Source organism: Schistocerca gregaria, chromosome 3 (assembly GCF_023897955.1).
Source record: "Schistocerca gregaria isolate iqSchGreg1 chromosome 3, iqSchGreg1.2, whole genome shotgun sequence".
NCBI lineage: Eukaryota > Metazoa > Arthropoda > Insecta > Orthoptera > Acrididae > Schistocerca > Schistocerca gregaria.
In genome coordinates, this window is record NC_064922.1 from 523,807,433 (window position 1) to 523,831,363 (window position 23,931).

The 23,931-nt window shown below is 45.5% G+C and overlaps 1 protein-coding gene across 4 annotated transcripts in view; it reads left to right on the forward strand.

The window, feature by feature from the left end:
• Positions 1 to 842: 842 nt before the first annotated feature.
• LOC126354469 (uncharacterized) overlaps positions 843 to 23,931 on the forward strand; it is a 42,564-nt gene continuing 19,475 nt past the window's right edge. For 3 of the 4 annotated variants that reach the window (XM_050004170.1, XM_050004167.1, XM_050004171.1), the window contains exons 1-5: positions 854 to 916; positions 13,634 to 13,854; positions 16,277 to 16,452; positions 18,822 to 19,449; positions 22,274 to 22,635. In XM_050004170.1, the coding sequence (XP_049860127.1) occupies positions 13,650 to 13,854; positions 16,277 to 16,452; positions 18,822 to 19,449; positions 22,274 to 22,635 (1,371 nt within the window). In that variant the 5' untranslated portion in view covers positions 854 to 916; positions 13,634 to 13,649. Of the gene's footprint in view, positions 917 to 13,633; positions 13,855 to 16,276; positions 16,453 to 18,821; positions 19,450 to 22,273; positions 22,636 to 23,931 lie in introns of all 4 variants that reach the window. The other variant, XM_050004168.1, reaches the window with a different exon arrangement.

A 23,931-nucleotide genomic window follows, 5' to 3' on the forward strand; every position in this document is an offset into this window, starting at 1 on the left:
GAGTTCCCCGTTGCGCCCCATTCTGCACTCACACCATGTCTAATGACTACTGAGGTCGCTGATATGGAGTACCTGGCAGCAGGTGGCAGCACAATGAAGAAAGGTATGTTTTTGGGGGTATCCGGATACTTTTGATCGCATAGTGCATAAACTATCTTAAGTAACTACTTTCACTGACCGATCCCAGTGGTAGGCTACCCTTTTAATAATTATGATTATGTCCATATTTACACGGCTGAGTGGTTTTTGCGAACATTGAGGTGAAATGAGTCATGTCCGTTAGTATCCATACCTGAGGGATCTGGCTGTTGTCGAGCCTTTCGTCAATTGTTAGCTTCCTCTTGTGTTCCTAGAAGAACTGGAACAGCTACTTTGCGAGGATTTTGTAACATTTCAGTCGTCACAATTTGAGATTTATACGTAAAGATCCTCAAAAGGAATGAAGCTGTTCGCTATTAAGAATCCCAGTCTTTGACGGTGTCAGTTTCTGACTACAAGAAGCTGGTAAAATACTGAGGAGAGAAATACAAAGAAAGACCTGCACCGGAACCTGAAACGGAATGTAGCATCTCCCAGCTGGGGACCAGTAGGCCGGTCAACAGCCACCCACCCAGTCCTCTTTGTCTGTTTTGGACGACGAAAAAAAGGGGCAGGGTTGATTGTGTATTAAACTGGCGAGGGTGTCCGGTTGTGTGCGTGGGCCGCGGGGTGCCGCGAGCTCGGTCAAGGGCGAAGGGTTTCCCTGTGACGGCAGGGCGGCAGCGGCCGCCGCGGCCACAGCCAGAGGAAAGCTGCTGCCGCCCCCCTCTGCGGCGCGCCTCATATAAAGGCGGCCGCTCGTCTCCTGCAGCCACAGCGCCTCACAGGTCCTCCGCACACACAGCCACCAGGCGTCTCAGCAACAGCTTCCTAACAGGTACGCACCGGCTCCGTCCTAGTAGCTAGTCCTACCATTACGGTTGCGACTTTCAGCGTAGTTTTTCCCTCACCTTTAAGCTTAGTATCGTTCCTGTTTCAGTTCTCTTTCCGTGTACGTGTTCGCTATGATAAGCGTTATCTACACCAGAGTGCCATACAACTAAAACAATTTTTGTTGTGCGCTTGAAATACAAGCATCTATTGGTTATTGTGTGTGTGTGTGTGTGTGTGTGTGTGTGTGTGTGTGTGTGTTTGAGGGGTATGCTAGGAATGATTTATTAATTTTGATTTTCTCAGTTTACAAGTCATCTAGAACATATAAGACCTCAGTACGGTCTTAGTATGATGATGTTTTTCAGCTGATTCAACTCTAACAGCTGTAAAGCTGAGAGCACAAATTGGATCTTTGTCTATCGTAATCCTGTGACTCCTAATCAACAAACGAAAAGAAAAATTTTTATGTCTCGAGAAACGTTCACAAATAAATTTTTAAACAAGGCATCAAAATGAGTTGAATGTAATGCCATAAGTTAAGGGTTCTTGGGAGGTTCTCAAGCCGAAGGTTCAATTAAGTTATCCCTTGTAGAGCAATTCAAGGACTTTGTCGCAGTGGTAACACCAGTTCCGTTAGATCACCGGGCTTGGTTAGCACTTGGATGTGTGACGTCCAGATCTGTCGAGCGCCGTTGGCAACTGGGTGGCGCTCAAACCTTGTGAGCCCCATTGAGGAGCTACTTGATTGAGAAGTAGCGGCTCCGGACACGAAAACTGACAATGTTCGGGAGAAAGGTGAGCTGACAACATGCCCTTCGATATGCGCATCGAATGACGTCTCTCGGGTAAGGATGGTTCGGCGGTCGGTCGGTACCATTGGGCCTTCCGAGGCCATTGCGGACGGAGGGAGTTTTGGAGGGCAACCTATAGTTTAAGATGGACTTCGAAAGTCTATATAATGTAAATTTTTCATATAGAAACATCGTAGGCAGAAGGGAAACAAATGATACGTGACAGACACAAGTTATATTAGCAACTGAGGTTTGGGCCACCATCCTTTTTCATTTGCTGTCTGACAGTTGCTCACTTAACCACCGAGTCACACGTCCAAACGTATAATGACTAAAATTTACTGACTGATCAGTAACGGTACGTTTTTGCATAATAAGGAACAACCGCAGGTTTATTTTATCATTAAAGTGGGAGAACTTTGCAATACGCCTTGGAAAAGTATCACAACGTTTTTGTTTGCAATTTCGTTTCTTTAAACAGATATACAGGAAAAATGTGTGATATATGTGTTGAAAGTTAATCTCATAACCATTGGTGTTATTTCGAAAGATTTCGATTCCATTTGTCTCGTCAGAATGAAACATATACTTCTTTCTTCTTATTTTTTAAACATTATATAAAACTGACATTTCCTTGCACCTCCTTAATTTCGCATCTCACGAAAGTGAGATTTACATCGTTAAAATTCAATACATTCTCGTTGGTTATTGGGTTATACTGACAACAACCTCTTAGACAGCTCCACCAATCAGTTAATCCCGCGCTTCCTGTTGCCCTAACTTGGCAGTATGGTGTAGGGGCTTGAACAAGCTCCTCCATGCCAACAAGCATGCGTTTCGAAAATATAGATCATGTGAAACCTGAATCGCTCTTTTCTCACATAACACCCTGAAAGCCGTGGGTCAAGGCAGACAGGTGGATAGAGTATTTCTTGATCTCGGAAAAGCATTTCACTCGCTTTATTATCAATGGTACGATCGTATAGGGTATCAGACAGAATCTGTGACTGGATTGAGAATTTCTTGGTAGGGAGGGCGCAGCATGTTACCTTGGATAGAGAGTCATAGAAGTAACTTCTGGTGTACCCCAGGGTAATATGTTGGGTTCCTTGCTGTTCATGTTGTATATTAACGATCTTGCGGACAACATTAATAGTATCACCTCAGACTTTTTTTGCGGATAATCAATGCAGTTACTTACAAGAAAGTATAGTCTGAAAGAGGCTGCACAAATGTTCAGTCAGACCTTGATAGGATTTAAAAGTGGTGCAAAGATTATCAATTTGCTTTAAATGATCAAAAATGTAAAATAGTGCACTTCACAAAACGAATATTGTGTCCTGCGAATATTATATCACGTGAGTCACAGGTAGAATCTATAAACTGATACAAATACCTTGGTGTAACACTTAAATAGGCTGAGTCGTAGATAAAGCACGTGACAGACTTTGGTTTACTGATAGAATACTGGATTAATTCTATCGATCTACAAAGGAGATTATAATCCCGTAGATTTTCCCGGCGTGTTATATGATTATGTTCTTCACGGGTATGCTGCCGGTTATAATCGTCTTCAATACACGATATTTCGGCGATCCATCTGAAGATGGTGGCCAGATCGATCGCTGAAATATCGTGTACTGAAGACGATTATATCCGGAAGAATACCCGCGAAGAACATAATCAATACAAAGGAGATTGCTTAAAAATCACTCGTTCGACCCATCCTAGAATACTGCTCACGTGTATGGGACTCGTACCAAAAAGGACTGACAGGGGATACTGAATGTAGACAGAGACGGGCAGGCGAATGATCATAGATTTGTTTGGCCGGCAGGAGAGTGTCACGGAGATGTTGAAAGAACTGAGCAAGTTCTTGAAGATATATGGAAGCTATTCCGAGAAAGTCTACTAAAAAAGTTTCAAGAACCGACTTTAAATTATGATAGCAGGAAGATACTACTACCCCTTACATATCGCTCCCATGGGGATCGTGAGGACAAGATTATATTAATTACAGCACTCGCATAAAAGTTTTAAATAATCATTCTTCTAGTGCTCTGTACGTGATGGAACGGGAAAAATCCCTAATAACTGGTATATTAGGACGTACCCTATGCCAGACGTAGCTGTAGATGTAGCTACAGTTGATAACGCAGAAGGCACTGAAATCTCGTTAAGCTAATCCATGTACAGGTGTTTTGTGATTTCTATGAATCGATTAAGGTGAATGTTTGAACGTTCCCTATGGAGAGGACAATGTTTCCTTCCCTATCTTTGTCTACTCTGAGTCTGTGTTCCGTTTGTGACAACCTTTCGTCGACAGGATGCTAAATCCTAATTTTTGTTTTCCTCCGGACCCAGCTCTGCACGGAACTGGCGCGTATTATTGAACAGGCGGTGACGGGCGCACTGGTTTTGGCCGTTCACTACCAAAAGCAGGCGGCGCCAGCAGAAACGGCCGTGGGTGTACGGCAGCTGACGGCGCCGTGGGCGAGGACGCGCTACGCTTTCAGGCGGCCAGTGAAAGTCCTTGCTTTCTTTGGATCGGCTTTCTCCTCTCTCTCCGTGCCTTACGGCTGACCTCCCGTTGCAATCGCTCGCCCAGGGGAACGCCCTTTCCTGCCCCGGTGTCTCCGTAGGAAGCAGGTAGCGAGAAGGCGGGCGCTTCTCGCTGTTAACACTGGCTACACGCCGACAACAGCAGAGAATCAGCTCTACATGAAGGTACCAATAGCCCAGGAAGGCCGCCGACAGCGGGAATTCGTGCCGCCCCCATCCCGCCAGCCTACAAGAGACTTTCCAGAGCACCCTGGACCACATCGAGGGACCCAGTGCACTGAAATAATAGTCATTCGCCATGTCAGATGGCTCGTTGGTCTATGGGTATGATTCCTGCTTAGGGTGCAGGAGTTCCCGGGTTCAAATCCCAGACGAGCCCTAGAGTTTTAGAACTGCGAAAGTAATGACATAATGATCACTGCGAAAGTAATGACATAATGATCATTATAATTGGAATAAATTGTTCTCTGTTTAATCGGATTATTCACCTACATCGAAACACAATCGCTATTTCATAGACTTGATTCAGAAAGTCACTATGCAATTTTTCCTTTCCACTTTATTAACAAAGTTGTTTCTAACGCTTAATGGCTTTGAATACTGTCTCCTTTGATAGCTAGCGAGCGAGGTGATGTGGTGGTTAAGGCCCTGGATCCGTATTCTGGAGGACTTAGATCGTATCCCGGTCCGACTATCCAGATGTTGGTTTTCCGTGTTTTCCTACTTCGATACTGTCAGGAGAGTTCCTTTGAAGAAGATGCAGTGGATTCCTTTTCCATTCTTGTCCTAGCGGAGCTGCTGCCCTCCTTCTCTAATGACTTTGCTGTCGACGTACCATTTCCTCCTTCCGTACTCTGAATTCTGGAGTGCCTCTGCACTACTGAAGAACTGCCGTGAGGATTACGGTGCGTTTCAGTAGTCCAAAAACCATCATGTTTTCTATTATAGGTGAAGAACAGGAAACTGTTTTCAGAGTCCCTCAGACATAACGAATACCTGCTTAGGTCAAACGAAGCCGAAGAAATAGGTAAGCTTCGGCTTCGGAGTAATATCATTTCGGCACAGCGCTGTTGTTTGTAATCGAGTGCAAAAAGATTCGAAACAGGAAGGATGGAAGATTAGGGTTCAACGTTCCTTCGACAGCGAGCTCATTAGTGACGGAACACAAACTCAGATTGAATAAGGATGGGGAAGGAAATCAGCAGTGCCCTTTCAAAGGAACCACCACGGAATTTGCGTTTTGGGGAAATAACGGGAAACGAAAATGTGAATAATCAGACGCGGATTCGAACCGGCATCCTCCCGAATGCGAGTTCAATGTGGTAAAAAAATGCGCCACGTCACTCGGTGTAAAGTTTCCAGGCTGGTACTCAAGATAAGCGCCATTCAAATACTAACCTGGTCATTATGATTTCAGTTGTCCTGCAGGTCACTTAAATACCACTTCAAGCGAGTGTCACGGACGTTTCACCGACAAAGTGTCGGATTCAAACGGCGTCGTTTTCGTTAGGCCATTCTGCTCATTACACGGAGGCGCAGGAGCTGTCCACAACAGGTTGGGGCACGCTTTCCTCTGCTGACAGGCGACCCGCAGTGGTTCTGTCTCTGTTTTTCTCATCGACAATTTTAGACACAGCGGTTACGAATTTACATAGACTGATCCTTAAAAGCTAGTCGTGAAACAGTACAAATCGCTTTTTATTTCTTTTAGATGACCGTTTCAGTTAATCCAATGCCTTCAGAGAAAAATTTGTTTGGAAAATGCGATTTGGTCTGACGACCGGGTACCAGAATTAAGAAGTTACTTGAACTATTTCTAGATAGTGTTTTCCGCCTGCTCAGCATTGAAGTGGACTTGTATAAACCCGTGTACCTGAACTCGAGAAACGTTAGCACTTATTAGAGGCTGCAGGACTGCAGTAAGACTGTGGCTGCTTTCTGCGTTCACGGTTAATAGGAACAGAGAGAGAGAGAGAAACAGAGAGAACCACGCTGGGTCGCCTGTCAGCAGAGGAAAGCGTGCCCCAGCTGTTGTGGACAGCTCCTCCGCCGCCGTGTAATGACGAAACCATGTGGCACGCTCGTTAAGGCCCTGCAGGAGCGTTATTCACACCTCCATCTGACCCTTCGCATTTATATTCCCCGTGCTATCACTAAATTGCGTATTGCGATCGCCGTGATCATTCATTTGCAAAGGACACGACCTATTTTCCTCATATTCCACCTTTATCGAATCGGAGCTTTTACCGAATGAATGGGAGCTTTCTTTGAATGTAGATAAAAATGATTCCAACAACAAAGAGGAAGCTCCTCAATACTATCTACTTACAAGATAAGTGCTGAACACCTTGAACGCAACACAGCGTTTTAGCATGTAAGACACGATCACATAAAATCAGCATTAGGACAGGCGCACGGAAAACTTTGGTCTGTTGGAAGAGTTCTCGGGAAATGTAATGCATGCAGTTTTGGAGTCATTAAACGGGCATGACAACAGAACAACAGACATCAAACGAATTCAGAGACGCAGTGCTAGGATCGTAAAAAATCGGTAACGCCCGTACAAAAGTGTAACAGAAATGCTCTGGAATCTTGAAGAGGAATCCTTTGTAAGACACAGGACGTAGTTCTCTCGAAATCCTGCAGGGTAAATTAATAGAACCTGTGTTCGACGAAGACTATTCGATCATTATGCTGCCGCCATCGTATGTCTTGGGTAGTTTTAATGAGGATAAGGTAAGAGAACTAGGAAACCTATAGAGCCATTAAGTCATTTTCCTCTCCCATTAAGCTAATGGAATAGAAAAGAAAAGCGATAATACGATGAACACTCCGCCATACACTGTACAGTGCATTACGGAGTATGTAAGCAGGTGTAGATCTCATCGTCGAAGACACGTTAAACCCTAATATTTTTCCTTCCTCGTGCCCTTTCTTCATTTACGTCATTCAGAATGTAACACCAATATGGTGGACAGACCATAATAAGATACTAATTTCAAAACAAATTCATGTTATTAAACAACCAGAATAGAATTTCAGATACTTGCGATTGTTGGGTTGTCAGCTGCGGTTGCCTTGTGTTATTGTGCACGTAACGCGACGTCAAATATCATACTGCATGATTATACACGTCAGATGTCATCTGAACGGAGAACATCACTCTCGTATTTGGGAGAAGTACAATAAATTTAGCTACCGAAGTGACTGTGAACCTCCGCCATCAGAAAGAGACCGTCAATAACACCGTGTGTAAACTACTACTGTTCCTGATCTGTTGTACGTCCCCCGCCGTCAGCTCTTCTGAATAACTCAGATGTTGTGGCTATGTTTACACAGTACTGCCGCATTCAGAAGCTTGTATTAGCAACCAAATACACAAGTCACATGGCCTCTTGTGGTGAGATTACTAATGAAAAATATTTATTTGTGCCAATTTGATGGGCAAAGCATCCAGAATTATTAAATGAATTAGAGTTTTTTAGTATCCACATTGCACTGCTATAAACATAACTATAACACGGAGATAAGCAGCAGAAAAAAGTCACAGTTATCTTGCCTCCCCACCTGTTCTTGAAATTCTGATTCAGCCTTGTAATACGAGTAAAAGCAACTGCTAATACAATAAGCTGTTTTCATTCTGAATTTGAGTTTAAAAAGCAGAAAGAAGTTTAAGTCCAGTAGGCTGCCGAGCATTGCTAGTTGTATACTCAAAAGTGAACTGCAGCTATTTTTTTACATCAGTATAGGATCTATAAAGATCACGAATGGAAGCTGGGGGAAAGGGTAATACGTATTTGCTTCTGGAGTGTAATTTCTGCTTCTGTTCAGTATAAATATTATCACCACTTCAAAACAATTCGAGATTCAATACAAATAAATCTTCGTTGTCCGTAGGCAAGAAGCTACTATCGTAGAACTCACACAGAACCATTTTGTAGACCCTCCAAGCATGTAACCAAGTTTCGCGCCTAGTCGAAAAAGAAAGCGAACCACATTGACTTCATACCAGAATCTGTCGCTGCTGTAAGGAGTCTGGCGCAGAAAGTTGAAACGAACAGTGGGCGGTAATGGGAGATGAGAGGTCGCTTTCTCGCCGCTGTTGCAAGTGCTGATTCCCGAGAAAAGAAGGAACGACCCAAAAGCTAAATGCCAACCTGCGTCAGCTATCCGAGTGGGTGACAGACCACAAAATTTCCCTTGCCATAACGGACTCTCGCGTGGGTGACGGTGCTGAACTTGTTGACTCCTCCTGTTTAACAAGACGCGCTATACAACTCACCATCAATTAAAATTTACGAAAACTTTCTCGTCGCTCGGAAATGCCCACGGTATAGATCCCTGCTGCAAATCATTCCACCTTTACTTATAGCACTTCACTCTTTGCTACCTTACTGAGTTAATGCTGCGCATTAGTTGTTAGTGAGTATATGTCGTTGTCCAGAAGACACAGCGGTAGCGAGCTGGATGACAGATTTCCAAGTATCTACCGACTGAAACAAATCGTGCAAATCGTAGACTGCTGCCCTCACTCCCAGATAAACATACACACATTAAAAGCACATATTTTTGTCTGGGTCATATTAGCCCAAAAACAAAACGATCACCAGTCCCTTAGTTCCGACGAAGGTTTGCGGAAGATTTCCGTTCCTTTTAAGCCAAGTGCCCTTACTAGGAGTCTCTTCCAATACATTCCCAATAGGGAACACCTTTGTCCCATTACAAGTTCACTGGGATATGACTGAAAAGAACCTAGCTGTTCAATGGATCGAATGCCTGTCAGCCCACCCAAGGGGGAGGCGGGAAGTTAAGAAAAAAAGCGTATTGGCAACTTTTCATCTACTTTTTATAGCTTACGACGGACGTGTGAGGTCTTGAGAGACACAGAGCAACGTGGTACAGTAGCTATGTTTTCGGAAACACCTGTTTCCAATTTCCATCCGACCATCCAGACTCAGCGTTTAGATTGTTTTCCGAAATCACGTCACATGAATGCTGGTATGATTCCTTCTAGATGGCCGCATCTGATATTATTGCTCACCGTGTCGAATTGAGTTAATGCTCTGTCTGTAATCACCTCAATAATTACGAAATGCTATAATGGAAATTTTGCCTTCTCTTTTTGAGAGATACGTTCGCTTAATGTCAAGTCTGTATTATTTTTCATGGAAGTTCTACACATTTTCTCGCAAATGGAAACCGACGAGCCTGTAGCTGTCCATACTTTTCCTGAGTATCAGTTATAGAAAGAAAATTTTCGTAAAGAAGTGACTAACAACTACACACGAAGAGCTTATTAGGAGAGTCTAGCATAGAACCGAGAAGTGAAGAGAGTTCGTAAGCGGAATATTTTTGTGTAGTGGTATTTTTGTCTATCAGTGTTAAGTCCAAGGAGAATTACGTACGTCTACAATAAGTTTATACTCTGCAACTTACGTACAATAACCCATGGAGGGAGCATCATCATACCAGTACTGTCTAATTTCTTCTGTATTCCATTCCATTTTATATGCCTCTGTAAGTGCCCTAATTTCTTTCGAAGATTCCCGTTTAAGTTGGTCGAGAAACTCTGTTTCCACTTTCGTTTGGGCTATACCGACCTGTTATGACCCTAGACATCGCGTCTCTGTTTTCGATGATTTTTGTCATAAATAGGACACAAATACTGGGGCAGTACTCTAAAACTGGTCGCACTAGCGTCTTGCAAGCGATTTCCTTTGCAGATACTTTTTATTTTTCCGGATCTCCTCCAGCAAATCCAAGTATCTCATTCGCCTAACGTACTATGAATTTCAAATGTTCGTCCCATTTCATATTTCTGCTTGATACAGTATCAGCACAAACACGTACCTGAAGTAACCCTGGCTATGTATCTCTGCCCGCATCTCGTGGTCGTGAGGTAGCGTTCCCGCGCCCCGGTTCCCGGGTTCGATTCCCGGCGGGGTCAGGGATTTTCTCTGCCTCGTGACGGCTGGGTGTTGTGTGATGTCCTTAGGTTAGTTACGTTTAAGTACTTCTAAGTTCTAGGGGACTGATGACCATAGATGTTAAGTCCCATAGTGCTCAGAGCCATTTTTTATGTCTCTTTGTTATAGTCATGAAGTATGTTGTTTCATCGTTATAGGTAAAAGATAGTATGACTGGATATTTGTCGGACTCCTCGCCACTATTATTACTGACTTCCGATTTTCGGCTCTCCGGATGTCCATCTCGCCGTCCATTTGTCCGAGTTTACAACTTCCATTGGTGCTCCCCAGGTTGTACACGGTTCCTTCGGTTCATGCCACGGACATTCGAAATGCATTAGAAGTTAGAGCCAGTGAATGACAGTCGCTCGCCCGGCACTCGGCATGTCTGTGACACCCCTGGGTGGAACGCTGGCGACATTTGCGGCAGGCGGGCTGGCATTGTCTCTGTGTGTCTCTGCTCGTCCCACGCGGCGGCATCCAGGGCAGCGCCGGGCAGGGCGGAGCGAAAGTGAAAGCAAGCCGCGCGGCGGGCGTGGGCGGCGGCGTCGGCGCTTCCCGTGCGCCTCTGTCCGTTTCGTCACCGCAAGAAACTCACGCACCACACGTATTTGGCAGCTCGTGCTGGAGCTGGCCGCTCGTCACTAGCGCAAATGTCTTCCCTATTGAAACTATAACAACAGAAAGGAACTAAAAATGTTTTCGGCGGCGTAATTTATTTCACGACAGCCCATTGTTTCCAGATACTTGTAAATAATTCCAATAGCGCTTTCTGATGTAATATTTACAAAACTTTTCATGTAATGAGAACATGCTTACTCATCGTTAATAGAAAACTCACTAGTACTCGATTAGAAGATTAATGGTCAACCTCTTGGAGTTCGTCGCAGCGTGAAAATATTTAGGTAGAATGCTAAGAAGCCGTATGAAATTATACAAACTCGTAAAAACCTGCTGCAGGGAAAGTAAAGGGATCATTTTGTATTGCTAAAAGATTTTGGGGGAAACTGAACACAAGACGCTGATTGCCGGTACGGAGCCATTGTCAAGCATACATTAAATTCTTCATTTGTGTGGCCACATTGTCCGTAGTTGCTTTACAGTTCTTGAGGGTATTTTTGTTCTGTCTTACTTGCAACTGTAGAACAAATAACCGCAAAAATTATGACCTAGGCATGACAACGGACATCGAACGAATTTAGTGAGGCGTAACAAGAATCGTAACAGATCCGTAAAATAAGTTACTCTACAATACGTGGCGAAGCCCACTTCAAACCATTACTACCAGTGCCGTCGTCTGTTTTGTTTGCAAATAAAGTACCGAAAAGGTGATCCCGTACTAGATTCCGTCATAATTTCCCTCTTCTTATCCTTGTGGGTCTTAAAGCGAACATACTAGAACGGTTTTTAAGTATTTCTTGACAAATGATGCTCGAAATACGACTGGCACTATTTCATGGGAAGAACATCGTCTTTCATTCCTTCCGGAATAGATTCTCATATGGACTTCATTTCACAACTACAGCCGCCGTAGAACGTATATTAGTAACTTCAGACTTCCCCTTCTTTCCGATTTGAGAAAGATTCCAAACACTCCGATATTAGGGAAGAGTATATCAGGTATAGCCTCTCGTACGTGATGCACCTTACAGCAACATATTCCAGTACAGCAACTTCTCCTTAGAACTCATTGTCACGATTCGGTGTGGCACTGTTTTCGGAAGCTTCCACAGCTACCCACGTCAGACTTGATTTTATTCGTAGAAAAAGCAGCAGTATAACTGGAAATTTCAACTGCGATATTTTCCAATTGTGATGCAGTACAATATGTTTACGCTGTTTTCGTTAGTTCATTATACAATTTTTTGTGTACCTCTTCGGTGGCGCGCAGAAATTCCAAATCCTACCTACTGTTGCTGATTTTTTCAGTCGTAAGACTCGTTTAATGCACATATGCTCTGCAAGTCTCGTCATCTCCGAATAACTATTGCGACCTACAAGTATTTGAACCTGCTTTCCGTATTCATCCGTTATTCTCCCTCTACAATTTGTACCTCCACCCCCTCCCCCCCCCCCCCACATACACTTTTGTGCATCAATAAACTGATGATTCCTTAATGCCTCAGGTTGAATTTTATCAACCGATCCCTTCTTTTAATCAATTTGTGTTCTGAATATCTGTCCTTAAAATATAACATCCCTCTGTGAACAACATCGACGAGGAACTCAATCGTTTCACTCTAATTTACTTTCAGTTCGCTTCATGTCACAAATGTTTACAAGTACTTTCTGTTGCAAAAACTAGATCTTTGAACAATCTGCTTCCTAATACCAGAAAAAACATATTATTTACCTGCAAAAGTAAAGAAATACCTTCTTTGTTTAAATAAAAGCTGTTGTGCTTTTATATCCACTACCCCTCTCTACAACATTTCAATTCTCAAAACGTCTTTATCTAAAGGCTAAGACAGGCTCTAAGGCCTTCCACCATTGTTGCTCGTGGGATCTTCCTGGTTGCAGGGTCATGAACTAAGAAACTTTTTTTACTCACGGCGGTTCAGTAATTATCGTATAGCAGTTAAACTTGATGGATATGCTAATGCGTTAATGCGGAACAGATTTACACTGGAAAACAAATTACTTCCAATTTTGGTCAGCACTGCATATCTAAGCATTTCTGTATGTCTTTCTTGTATTCACAGGGCAAGATTTGGGCCTGGTGGCCAAAATTGTAACAAATTTTTTTCGAGCATAAATCGGTTCGTCGTTCAAGTATTACAATATCTGCCAAGTTTTGCTGCCATCTGATAGTTACTGTCCACACTGGACCTCTCTAAGTAGATGCATTTAACCATGGTACCACGACAAGGAGGACTTGACCAGCAGATTAAATCCTTGTCAAAGATAAAACTTGACTATCGAACAGTCGTCAGTCAAAGATAAAACTTATCTATCGATTCTGCACGGCTACAATCCCACGTAACTCTGTGTGAAACGTTAGGAATAAAAAAGTTTCAAGAACCACCACCACACAACCAGAAGGTTACCAGGAACTAAGACAACAGTTCGCGCAAGCTTCCATTTGTATGGTCTTCTTCCTTTGTCATTTGTTTCTCTTCTTTTCGTCCTAAGTTTTGCTCATTTTCACAGTGATTTTCAGAACTCAGTAACGGATAGGAAACTGTTAATCTCAACCTTTGTTATATTTTCCTTAGCCACAAGTTTCAGTTATAAGCATCTTCAGTGTATCCATAAGAACAAAAAATTACAAAGTCCAACAGTTGAAAACAAGTGACTACTTGACAAAGTTCTTTTACACTCGAGCTGCACAGGCAGCGAGAGCCATGTGATTTGTGTGTGTGTGTGTTACGCCACTGAGAGTTATTTTGCATTTGTGCGAAGCAGGAGTCGGCACGTGATGAGGCTCGCGACAGCATGGCGGCTAGCGGCGCTGCTGCTGGCGACAGCGGCGGCCACAGCGACGGCGGCGGCGGACTCCGAGGAGTGGGCGTGGGGCGGCGGCCGCGACGCCAGGACGCAGCAGCTGGCGCCCTCCGCCCCCACGGCGGCCGCCTCCGCCCCCGCCCCCGGCGCCGGCGTCCCGCCCTCGGCCGCTGACGCAGGTGAGGAGGCGCTCAGGCGCTCTCTACCTCCCCACTAACGCTAGAGCTGGAGATCGGCCCCCCGTCCCCACTTATGAATTTTAAAATATTGTAAACTGAGTAGTGTCGGTTGGATGCCTCCGTGTTTTTCTGGCGGCTAAAGACAACACCAATCTTCACCGACAAGTCTAAGCATGGAAGAACCGTCATGAACACTTCAGACTGCACATCAGTATAGAGAATTTATTTATTTATTTATTTTGGCTGATTACGTCAGTGTCATATTCGATCCAACTGTCTCGGTGGACAAGTAAGCAGCGTCTGAATAACAGCCGAGCATAGCACTATGAAGGTGTGGCGGTGAAACTTTTAAGTTCCGTGCCACGCTCCGACGGTGGAAGGACAGAGGAGGGGTGCAGCAATGCGCCAACTCTATGGTCAAGGAGAAAAGTGGGTGGACGTGAACAGGGCACTTCTAGTAACTGTACGAAACGGGCAGAAAAACGTGGTCGCGTGGGGCCTATAGTCAATCATAGCCTGAATCCGAGTCCTCCAGTGTGGTGAGCGGAACGGGCAGTCGGTGCCAGCGCCGTGGAACTGTGGTGCCGATGGTTTGGAGCCCAGCGATTGTCTCAAGGAGGACAGTTCTCGAGCCTTACGGCGAATGGTCGCCTTGAGTCTAGAGAATACTTAACACCTCTTAACATAGATCTGCCGAACACGAGTACAGTCAAGTAGTTTCGCTCAAAAAACGCCGACGACGGCTCGCTCCTTCCAGAAATCTCAAACCCCGTTAGCAATGCATCGCTTAAATAGCGGACAATAAATGATGTGCTTTGTAACAAGAAGATACCGGACCGACTCATGGCGAATTTGCACGATCCAATCACATTATTGTCACCACAGCCTATGTTCGACGTCAATGTGCCATAACAACACAAAGACAACAGGTGGCAGCACTAGCGAAGAAGACATATGGTATGTCAGGGGGAGGGGGGGGGACAGGGGACAGAAAACACAGCAGTTGCTGTCGTAATGCGAAATCGGAGCAATTTTATCTGGCGCCCAAAACGGCGCGATCATTGGCTTTCAGGCCAAGGGAGGAAGCATTTCTGATACGGCTAAGTTTCTAAACCGTTCGCGTGCCATCATGGTAATACATACAGTGCATGGAAAAATGGCACTTTCCAAAAGAACTGACGCAACTGTGCTGCAGCACGGGACATAGGTGGCAGATGTCTCCTCAACGAAACTTTAGCGAACGTTGCTGCGTATGGACCTCCGCAGCAGGCACTTTGTTGATGCAGCCATGACTTCCTCATTCTTCGTTTTTAGCGAAAAAACATGGTCAGGTTGCTAGAATTATTCAAGGGTCTCTTAACGAAATTATCTGAGGCTGTCAGTTTTCCTAACATACCTGCGTTACGAGGTATGAAACAAAACCGCAAATCTATTTTGCAGGAAGCAGACTGGGTGTGTGTGAAATCTTATGGGACTTAACTGCTAAGGTCATCAGTCCCTAAGCATACACACTACTTAACCTAAATTATCCTAAGGACAAACAGACACACCCATGCCCGAGGGAGGACTCGAACCTTCGCCTGGACCAGCCGCACAGTCTATGACTGCACCGCCTAGACCGCTCAGCTAATCCCTCGCCAGGAAGCAGACTGTCGAATCGTAGTTGGTTCAGGTACATCACTAAGCCAAGTACACTTCGAAGCTATTCTTGCCCATGATATGACGCTGAATATAAAATTCTACTGTTTCTTTCGTGAAGAGATAAACAGAAATGAGTATTACGGAAAGTTTTTTCGTAAGAGACAGGAAGTTTAGAATAAATGTTTCTCGACATTCCGCATTATGCGTCACTTATTTGACGGAGAAGCAATAAAAAGTTCGATTCGCAATAAAATGCATCTGTCTGGTAGAACTGTATAGAATCATACAGTGCACTTACGTAGTTATAACAATAATGCCAATTGTTTTCTTTACAAGTTACTTCACAGCCATCGGCAATTGATTAAATTAAGACATGTTTCTGCTGACGCTGTAAGTTTATGTCGAACTTCTATTTGCTATTGGCCAGTTTCAATCTCACGGTGATCATCAAGCATTTTCATGTACATGGCCATACATCTACAGTTTATGGACCGTACACGAAGTCAAAAACTAAAATATTAGAAAGAATGCCGTGGCGTGTTGCATCCAACGTTGTCAAACCACGGCATATTGACAACTGTTACTGCACGTATGTCCACCTTGCCTAGTAACAGTAGACATAATTGTGTCCATTTGCATCGAAATGTTTGACAATGAGGCGGAAATTTTCAAAATAAGCGCATACTTGTCTTCATTTAGAAAACGTAGTGGTTAGAAGTGAAGTGGCCGCCGGCTAGGAGTGACCCCGGTTGCTAGCAGAGCGCTCTCGTCTTGCCCGCAGGCGTGCTGCAGCAGGTGGTGGACTCGATCCTGCAGTCCGGCCGGCAGGGCCGCAACCTGGACGGCTACGACGACGTGTACAGCGACCCCAACGTGCAGCACGCGCTCACCGCCGGCAACGACACGCAGGCGCGCCACTACATCCGCGAGCGCCTCTGCAACCTGGGGCTCATGGCGGTCAGTACCACCTCTCCACAAAGCTCTGTCGCTGCGCTACAGCCAAGTACATCTTTAGTGGAACACTAATGCTGGAGCGACCCCTTTGGTGTGCTTTCCATCCCGATTTTTGTAAGAGTATCGCCTTACTTCTGATAATGGTGCACTCAGCATCAATTTCTCCCAATATAGTGTGTCTACCTACTTAAATTCGAGCATGATCAAAGACATTCATATCTGATATTCGTTGTCCTTCGTACCCGTATTTAACTGACAGATAGTAATAATTAACTTGTTGGCTCTCCATAGATCTTTTCCCACAGTGTGGACTACAATAGACACTGGTACTGGAGAGACTGCAGAGCATATCATTCTGTTACCGATATCCTACCAAACGCTCCACACACATTCTGGAGAAGTGTGGTTCAAATTCCTCTGCGTCATCAGCATTTAGATTTCCCGTGGTTACTGCTTGCGTTTTGTCTTTCACTCCATAGTCGTTGAAAGGGCTACTCTTCTTTCCTCCCTACAAAACGTCCAAATGAATAAAAATTCTATCCATCCTTACGGCAAGACTAGAACCTACTTCCTTTGCTTAACCATCTTCATCACTGACAAACATAGGTAGCCACACAAGAAAAGAAGCACAGGATGCCTAAAATGTAAAGACGAACAATTGCAATGAAACACACATGATTTTCGATTATCTCAGATTTATGCTGAATAAAATTTGCTACCAGTCACAACTGGGGGTTGTTCATTTAAGCCACGACCGGTATCGGGCTAATGTCCATCTTCAGGTGACTATGCATTCAGTTTCATGCTTCCACATTCTATGTTGCAGCTCACTGTTCAACCTAAAGTTAAGTTACACGCTGTTGACCATGGAGACGAAAATTAAACTACCTGAGGTGGGAAAATGCCGATGTACTTACATATAGATGATGTTTCGAAATCGTGACAGAAGTGCAATTACAGTTTGTATACATATCAAGTATCCATATCGTAAAAAATGTGCAATAACAATTTGAATTTTCCGTCTATATGTAGGTAATTCATCTCTTGTCGCTTTGCCACTTCCAAGGTTTCACTAATGTCTCCCTATCACACTAACTTGTCGTTTAGATTCAACAGGGAACTACGAAACTGAATCTCGACATAGGAAATTGATTGGATGATGACCTGAAAATGGACAGAAGTCCGAACCACCTTCAGTTGTGACTGGTAGCGTATTATATTCAACGTACTCTTTAAAGGACCAGCTACGGAGCTGGTTGCATCAGGTTTATTTTTTTTTATCTATGCTTAGTCTAACATCCTAAACATAACACGTATAACAGTCTTCACGGAGTATTACATGCTGCAAAATTTCGTTTTTGATTGTACAAAATACTATGGACAGAAGTTCAGGTTTCTAACATATTTCCTAGAGTCTTTTGTTACCGTTACGATTTCTCTAAATCCGAGATGGGTGCTAGTTGTGGGTATAGATGCACGATGTGCCGGATACGCTGTCATCCAACATCTCATTCAGAGCAGAGAGACGGCACTGGGCTCCACTTGGGCAGTGAGTCTCCGCATCTCCCACAGCTTTCTTTTATTCCTTTCAGTGTAGACCAGTGCTTACGTTTGCTGCACTGTTGGGAGTCTTCGAACCCATAATTTCTGCATTCTTTTCACACCACGTAGGTCATCCACGTTTTGTCGCATGACTGATTTCAAAATTTCATTTGGCTGCGCAGCTTCTTTGAGTCATTCGCGCCTGCCGGAGTGGCGCTGCAGTCTGGAACCGCGCGACCGCTGCGGTCGCAGGTTCGAATCCTTCCTCGGGCATGGATGTGTGTGCTGTTCTTACGTTAGTTAGGTTTAAGTAGTTCTAAGTTCTAGGGGACTGATGACCACAGAAGTTAAGTTCCATAGTGCTCAGAGCCATTTTTTGAGTCATTCACACATTAGCTACAGTCCGATCCATGAACGATGGCGGTTCGTGTAACTCCTGAGACGGACGGGGATTGTATTGTTGACGGTTCAAAGCAACTGTTGCGGTAAGCGCATACTTGTGCTCTGCGCTTGAAGAAAGCGTGTATACTGCAAAACATGTCTCTCGCTTGCTTATGTAGAATTTGTCGCTTACCACTACCAGCAACAGTGACAACTCGCAATAGAATAAAAATTCACTAACTAACTTGCTACGATCACGTTTAATACTCGCATTGGCTACGATTTTCACAGCAGAGTGCTCAGAACATTAGTGAACTCTCGTTGGCTGTCGGAGAATACGTGACGTGTATGCGCTTTCAAGACTAAATTCGCCCGCCATCGTTCGGGACTGCAACTATAGTGTAGTGTACGCAGCAGGAATGTAATTTCCGGTGACGCCTACCCCACAGTGCGACGACGTGGTGCCGAAGCGGCCGTACGTGGAGCCGCACGAGCTGATCTACGCGCAGCCCGTGGCCATCAAGCCGGTGGGGCAGCCGATCCCGGCGGTGCCGGTGCGCGGGCCCCCCAAGAGGCTGCCGCCCCCGCCGCCCCCGCACCACATCCCGCACATCCCCCACAGGCCCCCGCGCCCCTACCCGCCCGTGCCCGGACCCATCTACGGAGCGCCCAAGCCGCTGCCGCCGCCCGTCTACGAGCACGGCTTCGACGGCCCGGTGGCGTCGCTGCCGCCCCTGAGGCCGCCCACCAAGGGCCCCATCGACGTCGTCGTCAACTCGCACAGCGGCGTGCAGCAGCACGTGCACCACCACTACCACCACGGCGAGGCGGGGGCCGCGATCGTGAAGCCGGTGCCGCTGCTCGACCACCAGCCGGCCACCGGGCCCGCCTCCTTCTACGAGCCCGGCCACACCTACGGAACGAGCGCGCCGGGCGGCGGCTTCGCCGGCGGCAGCGGGGGAAGCTTCAGCGGCAGCTACGGCGGCAGCAGCAGCGGCAGCTTCAGCGGCGGCTACGGCGGAGTCGGCGTCGGTCCCTTCTACAAGAAGGAGCTCTCCCTCAAGGCACCTCTCAGCGGTGAGTATCTCAGCGGGGCGACACTCTCTTCTACTCTGCGACAGTCCGTGCGAAATCGGAAATCAACATCACTTTTACTACACAGCTGATACTGTCATCTTTCCATGTTGGAAATGTCAGGTACCTGTGTAAAAACGAGCTGCAATTTTCCAGAGGGAGTACATCCTTGGATGTCCTCATAATCGAATAACGCTTATTTTAGAACTTTTTCTACTTCCTTGATTTCGTTCCCTTTCTTATCCGGTAGTTTTCGCCACCGTAGCTCAGTGGTCAGCGTGTCCGGCTGCAACGCGGAGAATCTGACTTAGATTCCCAGTGCTGCTAGGGGCTCTTCCTTTGAGGGAGGACTGGATTGGGATGCACTCAGCCTCGTAATGGCAATTGAGCAGCTACTTGATTGAGAAGTAGCGGTTCCCTGGTAAAGAAAGCCGACAGTACCGAAAAAGCGGCATGTTGACCCCATGCCCCCATCATATCGCATCCAATGAAGCCACTGGCAGAGGATGACAGAGCGATTGGCTGATCCCGATTGGATTATCAGGGTCAAACGTGGGGTTTCACTTTGCTTTGCTTATTCGGAAATTAGCCAAAATCTTTAGGGCTAATAATACGCTTTCGAGTATTCAGTAGAGCAGTTGAAGAAGACTACTCAGCAGGACGTCAAATTATTGTCAACAACTCTACTGATACCTGTAAGCATACCATTAATCAGTCACGCAGTGAAAACCTGGTATTATTGACATTATTCCACACATTCCGGTCACATGACTTTAAAGGCAACTATTCAGCTGCTTATCACAAAAGTTGTCCTGTGAATGAATGTACGAAGAATGGCAAAAAGATGTGCCGAGTATGACGTTCAAATGTTACGCCTAGATGCGGAATATGGGGAGAGTGTAGACATTATATGAGAGGTTTCTAGCACCACTTGTCAGTACGTAGCGAGTTAACAGATTTTTAACATGAAATGATAATAAGGACAATATTCATAGCAAACCGGAGACTACACAAGAATTCGGATGCAGAGGGGAACACTGTCTAGGGTGGTTCTTTAACGTCACAGAGACAATGTTTCCACACGAGTATATGTTTTACGAATGGTCTTCATATATTCTTCGCAGAACCATATAGGGCGATAGAGTTCTACAGTGAGGTGACAAAAGTCATGGGATAGCGATAAGCACAGATACAGATGCGGGTAGAATCACTTTCACGAGGTACAAAAGAGCACCGCATTGGCGGAGCTGTCATTTGTACTCAGGTGATTCGCGTGGAAAGGTGTCCTACGTGATTCTGACCGCATGACGGGAATTAACAGACTTTCAGTGCTGAATGGTAGTTGGAGGTAGAGCCATGGGATATTCCATTTAGGAAGTCGTCAGGGAATCAATCATTGCGATATCCACAGTATCGAGACTGTGCGGAGAATACCACATTTCGGGGATTAGGTCTTATCATGCTCAACGCAGCGGCCGCCGGCCTTCACTTAACGACCGAGAGCAGCGGCGTTTATGTAGAGTTGAGAGTGGTAACAGAAAAGCAACAATGCGAGAAATAACCACAGAAATCAATGTGGTACGTACGGACCTACATCGAACGTATCCATTAGGACAGAGCAGTGAAATATGGCGTTAATGGGCGATGACGACAGACGACAGACTAGAGTGGCTTTGCCTTTGCCTGCAGCGCCTCTCCTGAGCCGGTGACCGCATCGGTTGTACCCTAACCGAGTGGAAAGCGGTGGTCTGATGAGATGAGTCCCGATTTCAGTTGGTAGTAGCTGATAGTTGGGTTGGAGTGAGGCGCACACCACACGAAGCCATGCCAAATTGTCAACAAGTCTGCAAGTCGGTGGTAGCGCCATAATAGTGTGGGCTGTGTTTACATGGAATGGACTGGATGGTTTCGTTCGGTTACTTGAAGACCATTTGTAGCCATTCATAGACTTTTTGTTCCAAAACAACTATAGGGAATTTTTTATGGATGATGTTGCGCCATGTCACCGGGCCGCATTCATTCGCGATTGGTTTAAAGAAAATTCTGGGTAGTTCGAGGCGAATGATTTGACCACCCAGATGGAGAGACATGAAATCCATCGAACATTTATGGGACGTAATCGAGAAGTCAGTTCGTGCACAAAATCCTGCACTGGCAACACTTACACATTTATGGACGACTATGCACGCAATGAGGTTCCAACAATTTCTTGAGTCCACGCCACCTCGAGCTGGTGCACTACGCCGGGAAAAAGGAAATCCTTCACCATATTAGGAGGTATCCCATGACTCTTAACCTCAGTGTACTATACGTCGGATCACTGCCAATTTGAATGAGAGGCGTCAAGAGCACATTATTAACGCACTGTAAGGAGAAAAATGTACTGAATAGAATTCGGTGGTCGACAAACAGAATCACATCATAGCCACTCACTGTCTCTATGTACAACGTGATTGTATCACTATTAACAACTGTCTTTGAAGACAGTGAGCCTGTCCTTATTTCGTCTAGTTTCTCGCTTCGTTTATTTCAAGGCACTCTGCTGAAAACAAGGCATCCCATCATGTGACATTGTAGTACTGTCTCGACTGGGAAGGTTTTCCTCATTTATTACGAATTACTGACAAAGCAATGTAGTCATGAGAGGGAGACTAGCACAGGGAAAGAGGGAATTCCTCTCCGTAAGAACCCTACTGGTATCAAACTTAGACCCTAATTTGCACCCTGTATACGCGTCCACTCATTGTGACAAAAGAGTCATCTGATGTGCTGACTACGTAAAGTGTAGTAAACTGTACGCAGGTGTGAAACGTACGCGCATGCGCAGGTAACGGCCTGGGCTCGTCGTACGCGGGCAGCGGCGGTGGCAGCAGCGCCGCCTACGAGACGCCTCGCGCCGACGGGGGCTACTACACGCAGGACTGCGTGTGCGTGCCGCTGGAGCAGTGCCACGATTTCGGCCGCAAGGAAGACGGCCTGCTGATCGACCCGCGCAACCTGCCCTCCACGATCGAGGCCATCGACGACGGCGCCGTCTACGTCACTGACGCCAACGGCACTGTGGTGTCCGTGACGCGCCACGCCAAGAGGGACGGAGAGGCCTCCAACGCGACTGCCGCAGACGACCAGGAGACGGGCACGAATAGCAGGCGGCGCCGGGACGCCGAAGAGAACAGCAACGTCCAGCCGGTGAGTAGCGAGCCGCCGCGCAGCAGCCAGGGGACGCTTCATTCCGGTCCTGCGTAGCAGTCAGCATCCCAACATCGCTCCTTCCAAACCCATCGCAGTGCATGGGAAACTGATTACCACAAAATATCTAATGGACAAGATGATGTCATGCAGTACAATGCACATCAGGTTCTATCTGGATGTCAGTCTTGCTCTGTACATGGCGCTGGATACTGGGAATCGCAGCGATACATTATTTTTATTTGGAGCACACAGGCAATTTTTTTATAATTTTCCCTTTACTTCCAATCGATTCCGAAGCCTTTTATGGCCCCATCTGCAGGCATTTAGGCACAGCTATCTAAATGAAATACACTAACAAATATATCTTTTTGCTGCATGACACCTGTGGACTAAACAAAATAGTAAATTACAACTTCAAATAGGACGTTAGTTTTACCTTAGTATTTTGTCTATTTTGTATCGATAGGTGTAGTCCAGCTACAAGATATACAAAGTATGCCTAAATGCCTCAAGACGAAGCCATAAGATTCTTTGGAATCGATTAATTGCAACTAGAGCAAACAGCAAACACAAATGAGTGGAAAATTAGCACGAAGGTAAGCTGTGCGCTCCAAAACAAAGTTACCCCTAAGCACAGGTAAGGGTTGTTGGGAACGAAATAGGAATCCCGCATTGCTGTCCTGGGTAAGGTCTTGGTGGTTTTCTCCCATCTTGATGAGCGTTTGTGCACAGTTGTGTTGTGTTTGTGTTGTTATGGTACAGCAAGCGATGCTTTCCTCAACACGAGGATTGGTTTGAGCGCTGTAGTGCTTTACTAGGCATGGTCTTATTTGAAGTGATGTGCCTTTGCTTTTTTCGATTAGTCACTTGCAGAGGGATCTAAATTTTAACATCGATTCCGAATCACGACGCAGTTTTCTCATTGAATGACTAATCATTTTCAGAGACGAAAGACGAGACAAACAATAGGAAAAAAATTCTAGCTCCGAACGTTAGGAACAAAGTGAAGGTTTTAGCTCTCATCTTCTCCACTCGAGTGGCATCAAGGAGACCACTGAACTCCAGAAAATGTACATCTTCATTCCTTGCAGGTCAACTATAGTGAAGGAAATTACTTCCACCAACAGATTCAAACCCGCTAAATGTAGATCGAGCTCCACATAACTGTCTTCCTTTGGCCACCTCATCTAAGGAGCTGGGCTGTTTCTTAGTAAACTGGTCCTAGGTTTCACACCTTGCGCTAATCTCAACCACTTTAGTAGAGGAATATGTTCTTTTTCAGAATTGAAGAAC